The sequence below is a fragment of the Penicillium waksmanii genome (assembly GCF_028829765.1).
Source record: "Penicillium waksmanii strain IBT 27052 chromosome Unknown utg000008l:1.0-5622682.0:1.0-5626561.0, whole genome shotgun sequence".
In the NCBI taxonomy this organism is placed as follows: domain Eukaryota; kingdom Fungi; phylum Ascomycota; class Eurotiomycetes; order Eurotiales; family Aspergillaceae; genus Penicillium; species Penicillium waksmanii.
Genome location: NW_026643254.1, coordinates 4,031,660 through 4,047,915, shown reverse-complemented (window position 1 = coordinate 4,047,915; position 16,256 = coordinate 4,031,660). Strand labels below are relative to the sequence as shown.

Below are 16,256 nucleotides of genomic sequence, written 5' to 3'. Positions count from 1 at the left end.
CGGCATGCTAGAGAACATGATGTAGAGGGGGATAATTTACACAACGCAATTCGGAAAGACAGTGGCAAAATCACGGCATCAAGGGAAAGGGGGGATATTTTATGATGCAGGAATCGGGGATGTGGGAACCTCAATGCCATACGCCTCCTTGATCCGCTCCCGGCGGCGCTCCTCGTAGTTGGGGCCGTGAATGCCTAGAAAACCATGATGTTAGCCGATTCGTACACTCTGGGATAGTGCCTGAGAACGCCTGCATAGATGGGGAAATTGACGTACCACGTCCCTCGCCCAGTTCCGCGAAAGTCTGCTCCGCGGGGGTCTGGTAAGCCTTGCGCAGCTTCCGACGACGCTCGAATTCATCCTCCTCCGTATTGTTCTTCGAGTATCCAAAAAATCCTTCGGTGTAATCGAAGGCGGCCATGAGAGTGGCAGTGGCGGCACCGTAGCCGAGAACAGCAGGGAAAGTGCGGGCTGGGGAAGATCGAGGTTAGCATAATCATTCGCGTTGAAAGATAGCTCAATTTCTCCAATCATGGAAGTATACTCACATCGCAGGCCCAGCAGAGCACCAGCAGAGAAGCCAGCCACCGCGGTGTTCCAAGGGTCATCCTTCTCGCGCAAATTGGCCGAGGCGGCCCTCACAAAGGCATATGTGCCACCCATTCCACCTAGAGACATTGGAAATCAGCACGGAGATCGAAAACGGCGGTTTCTTATTCGATATATCTCATACCGAGCATGGTAATGGTGCCTCCAAATCGAGTAACCACGGCGAGAGGGCTCATGTTCTGCTTATGCATGGTGACCTGGGCAGCGGCTCCAATAAAGCCGATACCACCGGTGATGGTCAATGCCTTGATTGCGGTCGAGATCGCATCCTTCGGGTGATAGCTGTCATCCTCAGCGTGGTGCGCCATGGTGTCTGTTTGGGGGGGGGGAGGGATGAGCTGCGGGAGAGACGGGATCGTAAAATGGTTGCTCGAAGTTCCCAAGTTGAGTGGCAGGTTTGCGGCACTGACCGCCTACTCCACCGCCATCGAAGCTTGGGGCGTTCACAACACACTCAGCAACATCAAAGAACCAGAAACACGTTTGACTATTATATCTCTGACAGTCCTTCTTCTGGAATCTGTACCGGAGAGACCCAAGTTATCTAAGTACCACTTCACACGGTCCACAGGCTCCCATTGCAGCTTCCGCCGAGCATCCTCGACAGCTTGGCGCCCACTGATGCCCAGTGCGGTGGGCTCCCCGCTGTCTCTCCACCAACAAGTTCCTATTCCATCACTGGTGCGCGCCGTGGATGCGCAGCTTCTTTGAAGATTCTTATGAGACATCTGATTTCCCGAGTCTAAGGTCTTGCATAAATCTGAGCAAAAGACGTTTGCATCGGCTTACGCCGGGCTCATACAACTGCCTACATCATGACATACCCACAGAGGGCAGGTAAGTAGGAAGCATAATCTGATACCTAATACTATGATGGATAGATGTTACAAATGCTAACATGTCGTTTTTACCTCCCATACAGGTAAACTGGCCCCCCCGGCTCGCTGAGGACATCCAGTTATACGATCCAGAGCACCCTCCCGACACCGGTCTCAACTTACTTTCAGAGACTCCTCCCGTCTATCCCGACAAGACAGACAAACGTTACGAATTTATCTCGCCTGATGCATGCAAGCATAATTATGTGACCAAATCGAACCAAACTTTCCTGGCGCAGACAGACCAGCAACGCAGGCCCGGGACGTCCTCGAAGGTCTCCGCCATATGCTCCAAATGTCGCTGTCACCTGCAGCTGGTCGTCAACCACAACAACACTGGAAGCTCATTCACACGATCCCAGAAAGGAGATCACATCCATCACTTAGTCTATAAATCTGGGAGACAGAGAGGTAGCACGTCGGTGGAGGAGATGACCACCAGCGGGCAAGTGGCCGAAACATACCACTTTCAATGCTCCCACCTCTCGTGCTCCGCTATGGTGTCACTCCGAGTACTGTCACCACTATTGAACAAGAATTTTGTTCAAATGCTGACAGATGTCGATGCGGTTCGCAAACGAGCAGACGAGGCAATCGCAGCGAACCCGGATCGCCTAGAAGGAATGACTGGTCCTTTGCCAATAACTGTGTTAGATAATCTTCGCATCTATCTCAACAACTCCCTACATAACAAAGAGCTTAACAAGGACATATCTGCTATTAATAAGCGGTTCATGCTTGCGTTTGGCCTAAAGGGCGCCCCCTGCAGGGAAGTGTTGGAGTTTTTGGGCTTTACCTATCTCGTATGATTTTGTCTTGTGGTCCCAAAAAATGCTCATCTACTAAGATCGTATCTAGGAAAATGGCGCATGGCAGCCTCCAAAGCCGGAGCCGGAATCGACGAAGCCTTACCAAGACGCCCTTTCCATCTTCCTTGATGACGCTATCCATGAACTGCAAGCCCTGATACATAATCGACCGAACTCGGAGAAACGAGAAGTGCAAATTCAACTCCCCCAGGCATCCTCAAACGACATCCTCCATGCTTTAGAGGCAGCCGACTGTTTGTATACTCTTTGATAAATCGAGAAGCCAGGGGCTGACTGATAAACTAGACCCGAAATCTCTACATGCAAGCAGTTTCGATATGCCACCTGCCCCGTTCGTTGCCCCCATAGACCCATACATGCGAGCAAAACTGACAAGTTCGTTCTCCAAAGATTTTACGAAGACCTCGGAGCCGTCGAAGATATGGATGCTTCGTTGATCGTGGAAGCCTACAATCGTCAGATCTCTGTGGATCCATCCCGATCATCACTGTATTTGGAATCACTCAAGGCTATTGGCACTTTACGGCGTGGCCAGGACTGGGAGATCATCGACCATGCAGCGCAGGTGGCCTATGCGGAAGGCAAATACACAAACGACGATGTAATCGAAGCGTACAAATATTTTGGGCTCTGGCATGATGATCCAAACATCACAGAAGACACTATCATAGGGAAATTCTACGCCTTTCTGAGCTCGACTTCTCATGAAACCGAAGCACGACAGCAGCTGTGGCGGATTGGGAATAGCAGAGGCAGCGAACGCATCAAAGCTGCTTCAGAGGATCGTAAGTCTCATGGGTTCTGATGACTATCGGTTATCGCAAGATTAATGATCATAATGCGCAGGCGTGTCCACTGTCGAGCAAGCCCAGGTCTTCCTTGGAGTTGATGACAAAACCCCCGATGATTTTATCATCACAATGTACACGGCGAAGGTATGAACCTCTAACATTGGACTACGTTGCGAGGAAACTAATAGTAGGTCGTTTTCTGCAGGTCAATGACAACCCGTCATGTAAGGATACGGCTGATCGGGCTGTCAAGCTCATTGCGGAATCTCGTAAATCAATCGGGTTGAACCATTTTCTTAATACCGGCGAAACAGTGTCAGGTGAAATGGACATTGGAGATGCATACCGTTTACTCCAAATTCCAGACAGAACCGCAGATGAAGAGGCAGTCATGGCGGCTTATACAATTTGCATCGATGATAGTCCTGACCAAGCCGAACTCTACAATCGTGCATTGAGTGTAATCGCCAAAGAGATGGATAGCCAATTGCTCAAAGGCATGGCTGGTATATCCTCTGATGTCAATCAGAACCTGGCCGAATGGCCCGTTGGCTTACAGAATATTGGCAACACCTGCTACCTCAACAGCCTTCTCCAGTTTTATTTCTCTGTTCGCCCCTTCCGAGACATGGTCCTTGATATTGAAAAGCACCAAATGGATCTGAACGACATCCCAGGGCTGGCGAACAAGAAGGTTGGCTCGCGCAAGGTGACTGGAAAAGAAGTCCAACGATCGCTCACATGTAGGTTCATCATGGCAATTTCTGGCAGTCTCGACATGAAGCTAATCAAAGTCATAGTTCTCGGGGAACTTCGAACATTGTTTCAGAATATGATCACCTCATCACAGTCTTGCGTGGCTCCTACTCGAGAACTTGCTAGGTTGACACTTATCAGCCCTGGAAACGAGGAAGCCATTCGTCGAAGGTCGACAATATCCAAACCCCAGACATTGGGGGAAATTGGCGGGGCACCTATTTTAGGACCCCTTGGGCCTCCTCAGCCCATTGTCGAGATGAAAAGCGAGCATCTCGTGAGCTCAGGCGCTGACCAGCAGATCCCTACCAAGGGTGGAAGTGACGCGGACAGTGAAGAGACGTTGGTATCCGAGAGAAATGACCCTGCACCACCTGCGCATTCTGCTGTCGAAGAAAATGAGCAAACTAATTCCGAAAAAGCACTTTCTGAAGCTGAAGGTTATGTGAAGATCGAGGCCGGTGACCCTGCTTCGTCTACGCCTGAACATCCCGGCCGACCACCACCCGTTCCCCCAAGACCTGTCGTCGAAGTCGATCGTCAGAAACAATTGCTGGAAGAGGTAGAAATCGGTGCGCAGCAGGATGTTACGGAAGTGATCAACAATGTTCTCTTCCAAAGCCAGTGCGCCATCAAACCGCGAAGTGTGGCCAGTGACGGGGAGCAGGTGGACCAGATTAAAGAGTCAGTTTCTTCGATCCCCGCATCCCGCAAGCTTGGATACTAATAAATATCAGTTTGTTCTACGGCGAAAGTCGATCCTACATTTCTACTCAAGCTGGCACCCGATCCAAAGAGGAAAGATGGTGCGATATCAAGGTTGATGTGGCGCATGGTTCACGGGATATCTACTCTGCCCTCGATGGCGCTTTTGATGCCCAAAATATCAGCGTTGAGAACTCCGTAGCCGAACAATTTGGCTCGATCACCCGGCTTCCTCCCATTCTTCAAGTCCAAGTTCAACGCGTCCAGTTCGATCCAGTCAAGAAGAGCTCTTTCAAATCGACAAATCATCTTGGGCTTCTGGAAACCATTTACATGGATCGATACATGGATACCCAGAAGCCAGAGATTGTGAACAAACGCCGTCAAGGCTGGGAACTTAAGAAAGCTCTCAAGACGTGTGAGGAACGCAAGCTAGAGCTCATGAGGAAACAGGTATAGCCCCATAAACCTCCAGTATATGCCGGTCATGGACAAGCTAACCTATAATCAGGAAACTGATGGCCAAGATTTGGCGCAGCTGCTTCGGGGCACTAGAGATGTGCTTCGAGATCTGCCGTGGGAGGAAGAAGGAAATGTTGACGCCAATGAGTCACTTAGCAATGAGATTGACCAGCTCGCTCAGGCCGCGGAGGCCGAGCTTCAAGGTGAGCATAGATGTTGACACCCTCTATTATTCTCACATGCTAATCTTTCATCAGGCCTCGACACGGAGATTGAGACCATACAGACCCAAATCTCGAATCAATTTGCCGAATACAGACACCTACCTTATCGGTTATACGCAGTGTTTGTGCACCGTGGGTCTGTTTCTTTCGGACATTACTGGATCTATATCTACGATTTCAACCGTGACATCTGGCGCAAGTATAACGACGAGTACGTGACCGAGGTCCAGAATCTCGATGAGATATTCAAGAACAACGATCCCGCAAACCCGCCCACCCCGTACTTCCTTGTCTATATAAACGACAGAATGAGAGATCGTTTAGTCGATCCAGTTTGCCGTGACCTCGCTGAGCCGATGCCCGACGTGCAGAATAGTGACGCCAACCTCGCGGGCGCTGTTCAACCCACAGAAGCCCCTCCTCAAGACGACGTGCCTATGGATCAGTCGACTGATTAGGAATCGTCGACGAGCTTCATCGATATGACTGGATACGTCGTCAGTGACTATTATGATCATCAGGGCCGCTGTCGACGCGATGTGGATCGATATTGGTAGATAAGACACCCCAATGGTCAATCCAATGGGGACGGGCCCGAGTACATTTTGGAGTGCTCGAGTCACTTTCAAGGTTTATTGAGGCAGGCGGAAGATGACATGATTGCATAACTACCATACCTCTATTTCTTTATGACCGTACGATGTCCAATCTTTATGTCAAGCATTAAACTCAAGAACACATGTATGCCTGTGTACATAACGAAAGATACCATGAATGAAGAACTTTTAGATTATGCTGGTTTCTCGAATTTTGTAAACACAAACAGGCCAAAAGGCAAACTACTCTAGCTTTATTCAGTTTCCCTGCCACCGAACATGGTGCGCGAGCCGCAGTCTCTAATCATGATCAAGTAGCTATTCAAGAGCTTCAGGTTGAGCGCCAAAGAGTATCATTTGAGATTTCAAAGAATGAATTGTTAAAGTTTTTCCATTGAAGCAAGCTCTGAGTACATGTCAAACTAAAAACTAAGAGCAACATTGATAGCAATTTTGAAAAAGAAAGAAAATTCAAAGAATTGTCAGAGTCAACACGGTACAGAAGGAAATAGCAAAATTAGCCTCCGTAGACGGGCGTATCGAGGATGTTTCCATCAGTCTTACTGCTTCAGGTCTGTCCTTGGGTAGAGCCCCTGTTCCCTTGATTTTTGACAGCGCCCCGATTCCCGTTAGAGCGAGCCCTTTTATTCGAAGCTTGGAGCGAGCCTGTATTAGGCCGCTTGTTTGTGCCGGCTTTCACTGCCAAACCAGTCTTCGGGCCGGTATCTGGAGTCATCTCTTCAGGTACATCATCGTTCTCGGTCAGATTGCCCTCGTGGGTCTGAGAAAGAGGAGTATTCCCACACTCTGCACTGTTTGCAGATTGTTCATCAATTGAAAGAGGGTCAGGCGAGCCAGTATTCGTGCCATTGTCTCGGGTTTCCTCTTCAGCTGCATCGAGATCTGCATCATCTCCATTTTGTTCGTTGGTTGGGAGCGGTACTTTCGAGTGGGGATTTGGATTCATCTCTTCGTCGTCATATTCTTCTTCGCAGCTCTGCTCAGCGGAAGTTTTGTTGATACCTGTGGACTTCCCTCCCCCGGTGGACGGCTCAGAAGACACTTCGGTCGTAGAGAGTGTAGACCCTTTCAGTTCCTTGAGCTCGTCTTTGACCTCCTTGAACTCCAGGAACATTCTCTCAACAAGTGCAGTCAGATCCCCTTGGCCGCTTCCTTTTGGTGTAGTATTCTCGAATTTGACCATTGAGCACGGCTTGTCGGTGGTCTCATTGGAGATGGGGGGTCTACCTTGATCAAATGCCTTGAGATTTCCTTTGTATGCGAGGATAATTCTCCAGAGCGGGACATGCTTATTTAGAATTGCATCGGATAGGTACAGGTTGCCCATACCGTCCTTTTCCAGTGCAGTCCAGATGTAGGCTGGCTTGAGGTATCCTCTGTAATACCCACTGGCGTAGAAGACCTCGTTGTGCGTCTTCTTCAACCCGCCAATGTTCTCGGTCATTATAGTCCTGATTTTGGCCGGGGTCAGCGTCGTTGTACGATCCTGTCTGAGAGAAATCTGTGCAGGTTTTGCCTGTCCATGCTCATCGCATTCGCCAGTATGAGGAATTGTTGGGTATGATGGTAGCATTCGATTACTACCGCGCAACGTTCCCCACTCCTGATCGAGAATCTTTGGAAAGGAATCAGCATATGGTAGCTGGATCATCTTCTGCTGGTTGATCTTGACAGCGGCTCTCAATCTCAGCAAGGCACCATCAAGATCCAATGCCTTCAGATGCTCTTTCACGACGTCTGGATTTGATTTTTCCTTGAGGAGTCCTTCTGAAAGGGATTGCTTGGTGGCATCACCGGCATAATGGTATGCCATATCTCTAATGAATGCCTGGTACAGAGGCTCGGGTACCTGGAAATCTCTAGAAATTTTGGAACAATACTCATCGACTTCGAAAATCTCTCGTCCAGAAAACGTATCTTTACCAGCTTGGAATTTTTCGATAGTCTTTTTCACCCATTCGTCCACTGGGGGAGGCAAGTGATCATCTGATCGGGCCATGTTAAGTGTGTACTATCGAAGACTATTCTTGAAAATACAAGATACAGTGGAAGTGCAACAGGGGATGGAAGTCGATGATAGGGGCTAAGGATGGACAAATACTGGTTGGTGAAGAAAGTTCAGATACTGGACGTGAATGGTGAAAAGAAGATGAAGAAGATAAAGGGAAGTTCAAAGAGAATGGCTTATATAGGATATCTCTTGACAATTTGTAATAGTGCCAGTGCACTCCAGCACACTTGACCAAGCTAGGTGTAGCAAACAAAATAGAGGAAATTTCCCCGAAGAGCCTTACATACTACAAGTAGACATTCAAGTTTGCCCAAGGTTGTTACTTGGGGCAAGTCATTTGATTATTTTAGGTATAGTATTTTCTCTTGGCGACTCATGGCCTTGAAGTGTCCAACACTGTCCATATTATTACTTGTATGTGCGTCACGGTCGTTTCTGCGTGCCACTTCGGGCATCTTTCAATTTCTGCGACAACTAGTATCTGTAAAGAAGGGCGATCTTCCGACTCACATATATATAGTGTGTGAAGGGACCCAATTCCATGAGAAATAGCTTTCTAAATCTAAGGTTTATGCACGATCGGTTATACTAAGGTAGCCTTGATGGTTGATATTTACCAGATCCAATACCGTGGGACATACTATATTGGACCCATGGCCGTGGGATCCATAGTATACTCCGGATCACCTGACTGCACATCCCCAGATCGGAAGGGGCTACCCGCCACCCGCCTCTCGGATGTCCGTCGGTTGTTACTTCGGCTGTTTTCGGTGTATACTCTTTATGCCAATGTATATATATAATCATGTTCGAATTTATTGTTTGAAGTATCTCCAAGAAGAGTACATTAGCGATATTAATAATTTATTGCCCGCATTCCTGAACCCTTCTTCTATAGGAAGTAATGTAGGCTACGGGTAACCGGTGTGGGGATGCGGGGAGCGTCGGGAGTGACTGGTATATCCGGGATTGTTCCGCCGGTCGAGTGCCGCCGCGGATGTATAAGACTGGCACACTGCCGCCTTCTCTCGAATCCTGCTGCTCCTTGTCTTTTCTGCTCCCGCAGCATTTCCTCTCTTTCCTTGCCTTGCCCATAAAGTTAATTCACCATGCCTTCACAAGTGGCCACATGTCTGCGCTTCGCGCGGCAGTTTTCCGCGGATCCTGCTAAGGTAACATTGACAAGCTCTCCGCATATCTGATTCTGGCCAATACTGACACGGCATTGCTATATAGCACCAACGTTTCCTTGCACGTACCTTCTCTAGCAGTGTTCAGCGCGCTGCCATCAACAAGGTGTTCTCGTCCGCCGAAGATGCTACCAAGGACATCAAGTCAAACTCCACCCTTCTGGCCGGCGGATTCGGTCTATGTGGTGTTCCCGATACCCTCATCAACGCGGTTCGGGCCAACTCATCAATTTCCGGTTTGACCGTCGTCAGCAACAACGCGGGTGTGGACGGCTCTGGACTGGGCCTACTCCTCCAGTCTAAGCAGATCAAGAAAATGATTGCTAGCTATGTGGGCGAGAACAAGACCTTTGAGCGCATGTACTTGACTGGCGAGATCGAATTGGAGCTCACCCCTCAAGGTACATTGGCTGAGCGTTGCCGTTCTGGCGGTGCCGGTGTACCTGCATTCTACACCCCCGCGGCGTTTGGCACCGTTGTGCAAACCGGCGACTTGCCCTTGCGACACAACAGTGACGGAACTGTCGCTCTTTACAGCCAACCTCGTGATACCAAGGTCTTTGATGGCAAGAGCTATGTCATGGAAGAGGCCATTAAGGGAGACTACGCCTTCGTGAAGGCGTGGAAGGCTGACAAACTGGGTAACTGCCAGTTCCGCTATGCGGGCGCCAACTTCAACGGCGCAATGGGTCGCAACGCTAAGATGACCATTGTCGAGGCTGAGCACATCGTGGAGCCTGGTGAGATCGAGCCTGCATCTATCCACCTGCCTGGTATCTACGTCAAGCGTGTGATTCAGAGCACCACCGAGAAGAAGATTGAGAAGTACACTTTCGCCAAGGAAGAGGGCGCCGATACCTCTGCACTGGGTAAGGGTGACACTGCCAACAAGCGTGAGCGCATTGTTCGTCGCGCTGCAAAGGAGTTCAAGAACGGGATGTATGCCAACTTGGGTATCGGTATGCCCATGCTGGCCCCTAACTTCGTCGACCCTTCTGTCGAAGTCACTCTCCAGTCCGAGAACGGTATTCTCGGCCTTGGTCCCTACCCCAAGAAGGGCGAGGAGGACCCCGATCTGATCAACGCCGGCAAAGAGACTGTTACTCTAAACCCGGGTGCTTCCTGCTTCGGCAGTGATGAGTCGTTCGGTATGATTCGTTCCGGCCGCATCGATTTGACCATCCTGGGTGCCATGCAGGTCAGCGCCAAGGGCGACCTTGCCAACTGTATGTGATCTGATAAACTGATTTTTTACTGTTATTTATACTAACTGCGTTCTGTAGGGATGCTTCCCGGAAAAATTAAGGGCTTCGGTGGTGCTATGGACCTTGTTTCTAACCCCTCTGCCACCAAGGTCGTTGTCACCATGGAACACACTGATAAGAAGGGCAACCCCAAGATTGTCAAGCAGTGCGAGTTCCCTCTCACTGGCCCCGCCTGCGTTAGCCGTATTATCACCGATCTTTGTGTCTTCGACGTTGACTTTACCAACGGCCTTACCTTGATCGAGATCGCTGATGGCGTGACCGTTGAGGAAGTCAAGGCTAAGACCGAGGCCCCCTTCAACGTTGCCGATGACCTGAAGCCTATGCTGTAGAAGGTATAAGGTCAATTTTGAATTCGCTGGAGCGTGCATTGGGAACACCGGACATTGTACATAGGAACTAGTTCTCATTTGCGGAGTTTATGAATACGGCAAATCAACTTCAAGATTTTTAATTGTTTATAATGCATCTTCATTAAGATTCCCAGGCCTTTGATAGCCACCAATGGATAGTATTCGTACACTCAAATGGTGATACAGCAGATTCAAGCGCAAATATAAGTAATAATAGTACATGCCATGCAATCACATATAACCCCGCGGTGTCCCAGCAAAAATCGACACCCTAAAATGACCAAGGCAGATCCCATTTATACACAGAGAGAAGAGAGATGGGCCAATTTTTGTTTATATATGGAGGACGGAAAAAAAAAGTCGGATCATGACAACCGGAGGATGCCACCCAGTCTCTTCTTTAAGCGGCCGAACCAGTCGCGATTTGGCGCTTCCTCGAATTCGCGAATAAGGTTATCGTAGTGGTCTGGGTCGCTCGCCGGATACCGGACCTTTTGCGACAAAGGGTAGCGACGCGCAAAGCGATCACTCAAAAGGGAGGTCAGCGCGTTGACTGAGGCCTCTGACAGCTCGCCAGTAGGCTTGGGCGCGGAAGTTGCTTGTGACTGGGGAGAGCCCTCTGTGCGCTTCTGGGCTAGATGTGATTGGAGGTATGTTTGGACGGAGACAGAGGCTGGACGGACCGCATCGGAGGGCCAATGCTTGAGGAGATGGGAGATGCGGGTTTGGAGGGAGCGAGGAGTGACAGACTGTGAGATATTAGCATGGAAGAATTCAATTCTTCAAAGCAAAAGATCCTACATACCGGCTTCGCCATGGTGATGTAGGTGGTAGTACTTCAAGTACTGAGTGGTGGTGACGGGGAGATTCTTCCAAAGTGGTTGCGGTTGCGGTTGTGGTTTGGTAATGAAGGGAATGGCACCTGCCTGAGGCCACCCGCCACTGACACTCCGAGTCCCCGACTCCCCTGTTGCCTTCTTCCCCGTTCTTCCCACCTCCCCCATCTTCCTCGTGATATCTTTCTCTTCTCGTTTGTCCTTCTATTTGCCCTAAGTTGCGTTTTCTTTTGTTTATACTGTTTCCCTCTCCGTCGCCCCCGCTCAGCTCGCCATGAGCTCGCAGCGCTATCAACGGGTTCGTATTCCTTCCCCTCCGCTGATCCGCTTGCCCCAGCCGGGCGCCTCGCTCGGAACATGACTCTGGTCCATCTAACATCCTCTAGGTGAATCCCCGTGATGAAGAAGATGACTCCGAGTCTTATCAGTTGAATCCTCATCGATCCGATCGCAATCCGACTTCTCCGCCTCCATCATTCCGTTCCGGTTCCAGATCATCTTCGCCGTCATCGAGACGTCTCCTGCACGGCGATCCCCAACGAAACGACGACGACCAAACCTTAGCCGATGCATTTGGAAGTGAGGATGAATCAGACAGCGATGAAGAACCCGATGACCGGCAACGTTTGATGCGTGCCAACCAGGAACCTCAATCACCCGTCGATAATGGCCAGGCTGCTGCGACAGCGGCGTCGTCATCGGGACCCGGGAGCGACAGCCAGGATAATTCTCGAGCCTCGGCGCTTGCCCGCCGACCTACAATACTCCCAACCTTTACGCCATCGTCCGGAGGAAGCCGTTCCGTCGCCATGTCGAATGATGGAGTCTTCGCTAACCTTGCGGCCAAGCCGGAACGGGGCGAGAAGAATGAGGATTTGCCTCCCGTAAGTTGAAATCTATACGTATTCGGGCGCTTTCTTTTACTAATGCATCTACCAACTATTCAGTCTTACGAAGAAGCAGCCGCCGATGCGACACCTCCATACTGGGAGACCACGATCGTGGCACCCGGCCTCTCGTCCGATGAAGTCTATGTGGATGGTCTACCCGTTGGATCCATCTTCTCGTTCGTATGGAATGCGATGATTTCGATGTCTTTCCAGCTTGTCGGTTTCCTCTTGACTTATCTCCTCCACACCACACACGCCGCAAAGAACGGCAGCCGAGCCGGTCTCGGTCTTACTCTTGTTCAATACGGATTTTATATGAAGGGAGGTAGCGATTCCTCCGGATCGGATGGAGGCGGCGGCGACCAGTACGTTCCACCGCAAGATCCTAATAGCCATAATTTCGATCCCAACTCAGCTGGCGACACGTCTGGAGGAGGTGGCGGTGGTGGTGCGATATCCGCCATTTCCACCAGCGAATGGATTTCGTATGTCCTCATGATTGTCGGATGGTTCATTTTGATTCGCGCAGTTAGCGATTTCTTGCGAGCACGGCGCCACGAGCAGCTAGTTTTGCAGAGTCCTGACCGTGGTCTTGGTGTGCCCGTCATCGCTGAGGGCGAACGGTCCGAGACCGTTGTCTAATGTCATTGGGTTTTTGGGAAATGAACGGCGTTTTTGAAAGGTTCTGGAGTATTCTTTCTTTTCTTTTTTCCTTGCTATTATATCGACACCCCCCCATCTTGCAGAGACTCTCTCCTTCTTGTCTTTTCTGCCTTGGCCTCTCATTCTGCATTTTTCTTTTTTTCCCCTTGTTCCACGGTTTTGTAACTATTCTGGAGATACCATGTGTTGAATACGTCACACAGCCTCTTATATTTTTTAACATTTTTTTTTTGCCATATTTTCTTTCATATTGTCTGCGTAGACTTTTCTATTCGTAATCGATCGTATTCGAAGGGGAAACCCAACGCTGCGCAAGCTGGCCGCGCACTGCGCCACCTTCGGAGCCCAGGATAGGCAACCTTCAATCTGTCGCACTTCCCTTGCGTCCCAATTCACAAGGGCCAACGTGTTACAAACAAAGTTTATCAGGCTTCTAAAATACCGAGCAGTTCCCCATTGACTACTAATACTCCCTAGTACATAGTTTAACGACCCGCCCATTACCGACGGACCCGCTGTTTATCATCCCCCTCCTCCGCTCCGTTGCCCGCAACGAACAACGAACCAACGCGCCACTCCCCAGGACACTGATATCTCAATTTCCCCAGGCCGGCGCACTGCGACCGCGCCCGCCATGTCGACTGCTGTTCCAACCCAAGGGCCTGTGGAGGCGCGCTCGCTCTCGTCAATCACCACCATCGCATCAAATCCCCCCGCCTATCCGCGCAATCCCACCCACGAGAAGCTCGACCCGTTACAACTATATATCGTGAGGGTACCTGGCAGTCAAGGTAGGTGTCTCTATAAAATTATCAGCATTACATCTGTATCCCACTGTGCACCCGGTCGAGGCAGCCGGCCGAGATCTGGAGAATCTATGCTGACTGTTGCCTGCGTGCGCTTATAACAGATATATTTCTATCCCCCGTTAAACCGCCGACGAAATCGAGTGTATCCGCAGAGGCAATCAATGCATCCCTCTACTATGTCCATGTCGCAACCCCCGAAGACGATGCCTTGTTAGAAGAGGTGGAGCAAGAGCGCGAGGAAGAAGCCCAGCGAAAGAGGGAGGCATTGGACGCTGCGGCTGAGGAGGACCCCTCGCAACGCGACTTTGTTCGAATGAACAATGTTCGCCGGAAGCCAGTTGGAGGACAAGAATCTGCACAAGAGCCTCCTGCGCTGCCTCCAAAAGTACCATTGGAGCATGAACCTCCGCAGCAAGATGCGCCCCCGCCGCTTCCACAGAGACCGCTTCCTATGCCTGCGGTTTCGGCGGAGAATATGTCATTCGCAGGTACACCAATAGCCATTGCGCAGTCATTTTTTGAGGGTGGGACAGAAGCAGCCTTGGTGGAATCAGCAGACAAGCCAGGACTCCCACGACGACCGCTTCCTCCGCTGCCTCCCAGTGAAGAGCCGTTTGGTTCACGCCCCGAAGAGCCAATCAGGAAAACAAATCGATGGAGCAATTTCGCAGATGGCTTGCATGGGAAGGGTTTCGATGCGTGGAAGGAGAAGTACGATTCGTTCTCAGCGGGTGGACGTCATAGCCTCGATTCCAACAGACCCCAATTACCGTCGCGTCCATCAGGAGAACGGCCCTGGTCAACACATAGCCCAGGACAATCCCCGACCCGCCAACGCAAGCAAAACCGAGCCCCTCCAAGTAACGCAGGCTTCACTATTACTCTCATCCGGCGTGATCCTACTTCGGGTACGCAGTGGAATGTCGCAACTATTTCAACTCCGCGCGCGGACTCCAGTGCAATCGATATCGAGATATCTACACCAGGATATAATCGATTCAATGGGTCGCAGGAACCTTTCTCGTTGGCTAGTCTCAGGCGCTAATCTTCCGGCAAGCCTTCCGCCAGAGCTAATACGCGCCGCGGGGGCTTCAATGTCACAATCGTTACCGAAAGATCAGCCCACTGAACAGCCGGCTGGACCGCGCAAGTTTCATCGACAAGTTTGCGTCTCGAGGCAATTCGATGAACCTGCCGGGGAGGAAATAGCACATCGGAGTTCGGTACAGGACATGGACATGGACATGGACATGACTCCTCTTCAAAATTGAAAAGCGGCTACTACGCTTTCAACTCCCCTTGGAACGGTACTTGTACCTTCTCTAGCAGTGTGAATGGCCGCAGCCTGAAATGCAAGCATATGATTTCCGGCCCAGCAACCATTCCAGCCCCAGGCGAAAGTGATCCAAACCCTGCAGTGACTGTGGCTGAGCTTCGCTTCAACACGCCTTTCCAAGCGGCGAACATTCGATACCAGGCAAATCAAGCACATCACCATAATCAATCCCCCGCCTCTCACATATCTTCACACCCTCAGAACCCTAACGATTTTCCGCAAGACCCCGAAGCAACCTCCAAGCGTGCCTCTCTCTCACAGCTTCTCAACCCAAACAACTACTCCCGACAACGTGCCTATTCAGGCCCCAATTCCGCGTCCCCCACCGACAGCCAAAGAGCAAACTTCAATCCCTCTGGCCTCATCCGCAAGACATCCCTCCGGGCATCGCGCTTTGCCCGCCAGAACCAATTCGGCCACTCTCATCGACGCCGCAGTACGAGTACTAGCAGCGGTGGCGCAGACTCGGATGAAGACCGAATGGATTTATCTCTGGCCCGTGAATTAGCTGGAGGAGGACTCAGAGGAAAGAGCGCTAAATTGGGCAAATTGGTTATTGAAGATGAAGGATTCAAAATGTTGGATCTAGTGGTTGCGGCTTGTATGGCCGTTTGGTGGCGCGGTTACTATCATTGATTTTCCTCGCCTATTTTGATGCCCCTCTTTATCATACCTTTGTCATGACATATTCCTTTTGGTCGGCATATGAGCGATATCCATCTTCATCTGGATCTACATAGCGAGCGTTTTATTATCTGAAGGTACAAACATTGAGGTTTACTCATTTTCCTACAGTAGAAAGGGTCATTCTGAGACCCACCTCACCAAGGCCGTTCGCCGTTGAAATATAGCCAAGTTCCCATTGGCAAACGCCCAGATATTTATTTTAAAGAAGAATGCACATATTTCTATCCCAGTATTTCCTCGAAAAGTAGTTAAACCCCCCTATTCGTTCATTAGCTTGAGCTGGTAGTTGATATTTCGAAATGAATTAGGTTTGCGGGAACCCACTTGGGCTGCCTCAAGACGGG

General features: G+C 50.3%; 8 protein-coding genes across 8 annotated transcripts; 5 read left to right on the top strand and 3 right to left on the bottom strand.

Annotated features, from left to right (window-relative positions):
- Positions 1-99: 99 nt before the first annotated feature.
- On the bottom strand, positions 100-917 carry N7481_009860 (uncharacterized protein; the record flags this gene model as incomplete). The annotated part of the gene is made up of 4 exons (XM_057269079.1): positions 100-194; positions 277-471; positions 549-668; positions 734-917. The coding sequence occupies 4 exons, from the start codon at positions 915-917 to the stop codon at positions 100-102; spliced, it is 594 nt and encodes a 197-aa protein (XP_057119756.1).
- Positions 918-1,424: 507 nt separating this feature from the next.
- On the top strand, positions 1,425-5,713 carry N7481_009859 (ubiquitin-specific protease UBP2; the record flags this gene model as incomplete). The annotated part of the gene is made up of 9 exons (XM_057269078.1): positions 1,425-1,446; positions 1,491-2,290; positions 2,346-2,554; positions 2,603-3,102; positions 3,164-3,252; positions 3,314-4,548; positions 4,602-5,022; positions 5,081-5,234; positions 5,289-5,713. The coding sequence occupies 9 exons, from the start codon at positions 1,425-1,427 to the stop codon at positions 5,711-5,713; spliced, it is 3,855 nt and encodes a 1,284-aa protein (XP_057119755.1).
- Positions 5,714-6,419: 706 nt separating this feature from the next.
- N7481_009858 (uncharacterized protein) lies at positions 6,420-7,871 on the bottom strand (the record flags this gene model as incomplete). Its single annotated transcript, XM_057269077.1, has 1 exon — positions 6,420-7,871. One exon carries the CDS (start codon positions 7,869-7,871, stop codon positions 6,420-6,422), a length of 1,452 nt encoding a protein of 483 aa, XP_057119754.1.
- Positions 7,872-8,992: 1,121 nt separating this feature from the next.
- Positions 8,993-10,670, top strand: N7481_009857 (3-oxoacid CoA-transferase; the record flags this gene model as incomplete). Its single annotated transcript, XM_057269076.1, has 3 exons — positions 8,993-9,055; positions 9,120-10,299; positions 10,357-10,670. 3 exons carry the CDS (start codon positions 8,993-8,995, stop codon positions 10,668-10,670), a joined length of 1,557 nt encoding a protein of 518 aa, XP_057119753.1.
- A 386-nt stretch (positions 10,671-11,056) lies between these two features.
- N7481_009856 (ubiquinol-cytochrome c reductase complex assembly factor 2) lies at positions 11,057-11,508 on the bottom strand (the record flags this gene model as incomplete). The annotated part of the gene is made up of 2 exons (XM_057269075.1): positions 11,057-11,440; positions 11,497-11,508. The coding sequence occupies 2 exons, from the start codon at positions 11,506-11,508 to the stop codon at positions 11,057-11,059; spliced, it is 396 nt and encodes a 131-aa protein (XP_057119752.1).
- Positions 11,509-11,801: 293 nt separating this feature from the next.
- Positions 11,802-13,059, top strand: N7481_009855 (metal homeostatis BSD2 family protein; the record flags this gene model as incomplete). The annotated part of the gene is made up of 3 exons (XM_057269074.1): positions 11,802-11,825; positions 11,914-12,411; positions 12,475-13,059. 3 exons carry the CDS (start codon positions 11,802-11,804, stop codon positions 13,057-13,059), a joined length of 1,107 nt encoding a protein of 368 aa, XP_057119751.1.
- A 655-nt stretch (positions 13,060-13,714) lies between these two features.
- N7481_009854 (uncharacterized protein) lies at positions 13,715-14,934 on the top strand (the record flags this gene model as incomplete). The annotated part of the gene is made up of 2 exons (XM_057269073.1): positions 13,715-13,833; positions 14,031-14,934. The coding sequence occupies 2 exons, from the start codon at positions 13,715-13,717 to the stop codon at positions 14,932-14,934; spliced, it is 1,023 nt and encodes a 340-aa protein (XP_057119750.1).
- A 315-nt stretch (positions 14,935-15,249) lies between these two features.
- On the top strand, positions 15,250-15,861 carry N7481_009853 (uncharacterized protein; the record flags this gene model as incomplete). Its single annotated transcript, XM_057269072.1, has 1 exon — positions 15,250-15,861. One exon carries the CDS (start codon positions 15,250-15,252, stop codon positions 15,859-15,861), a length of 612 nt encoding a protein of 203 aa, XP_057119749.1.
- Between the last annotated feature and the right edge of the window lie 395 nt (positions 15,862-16,256).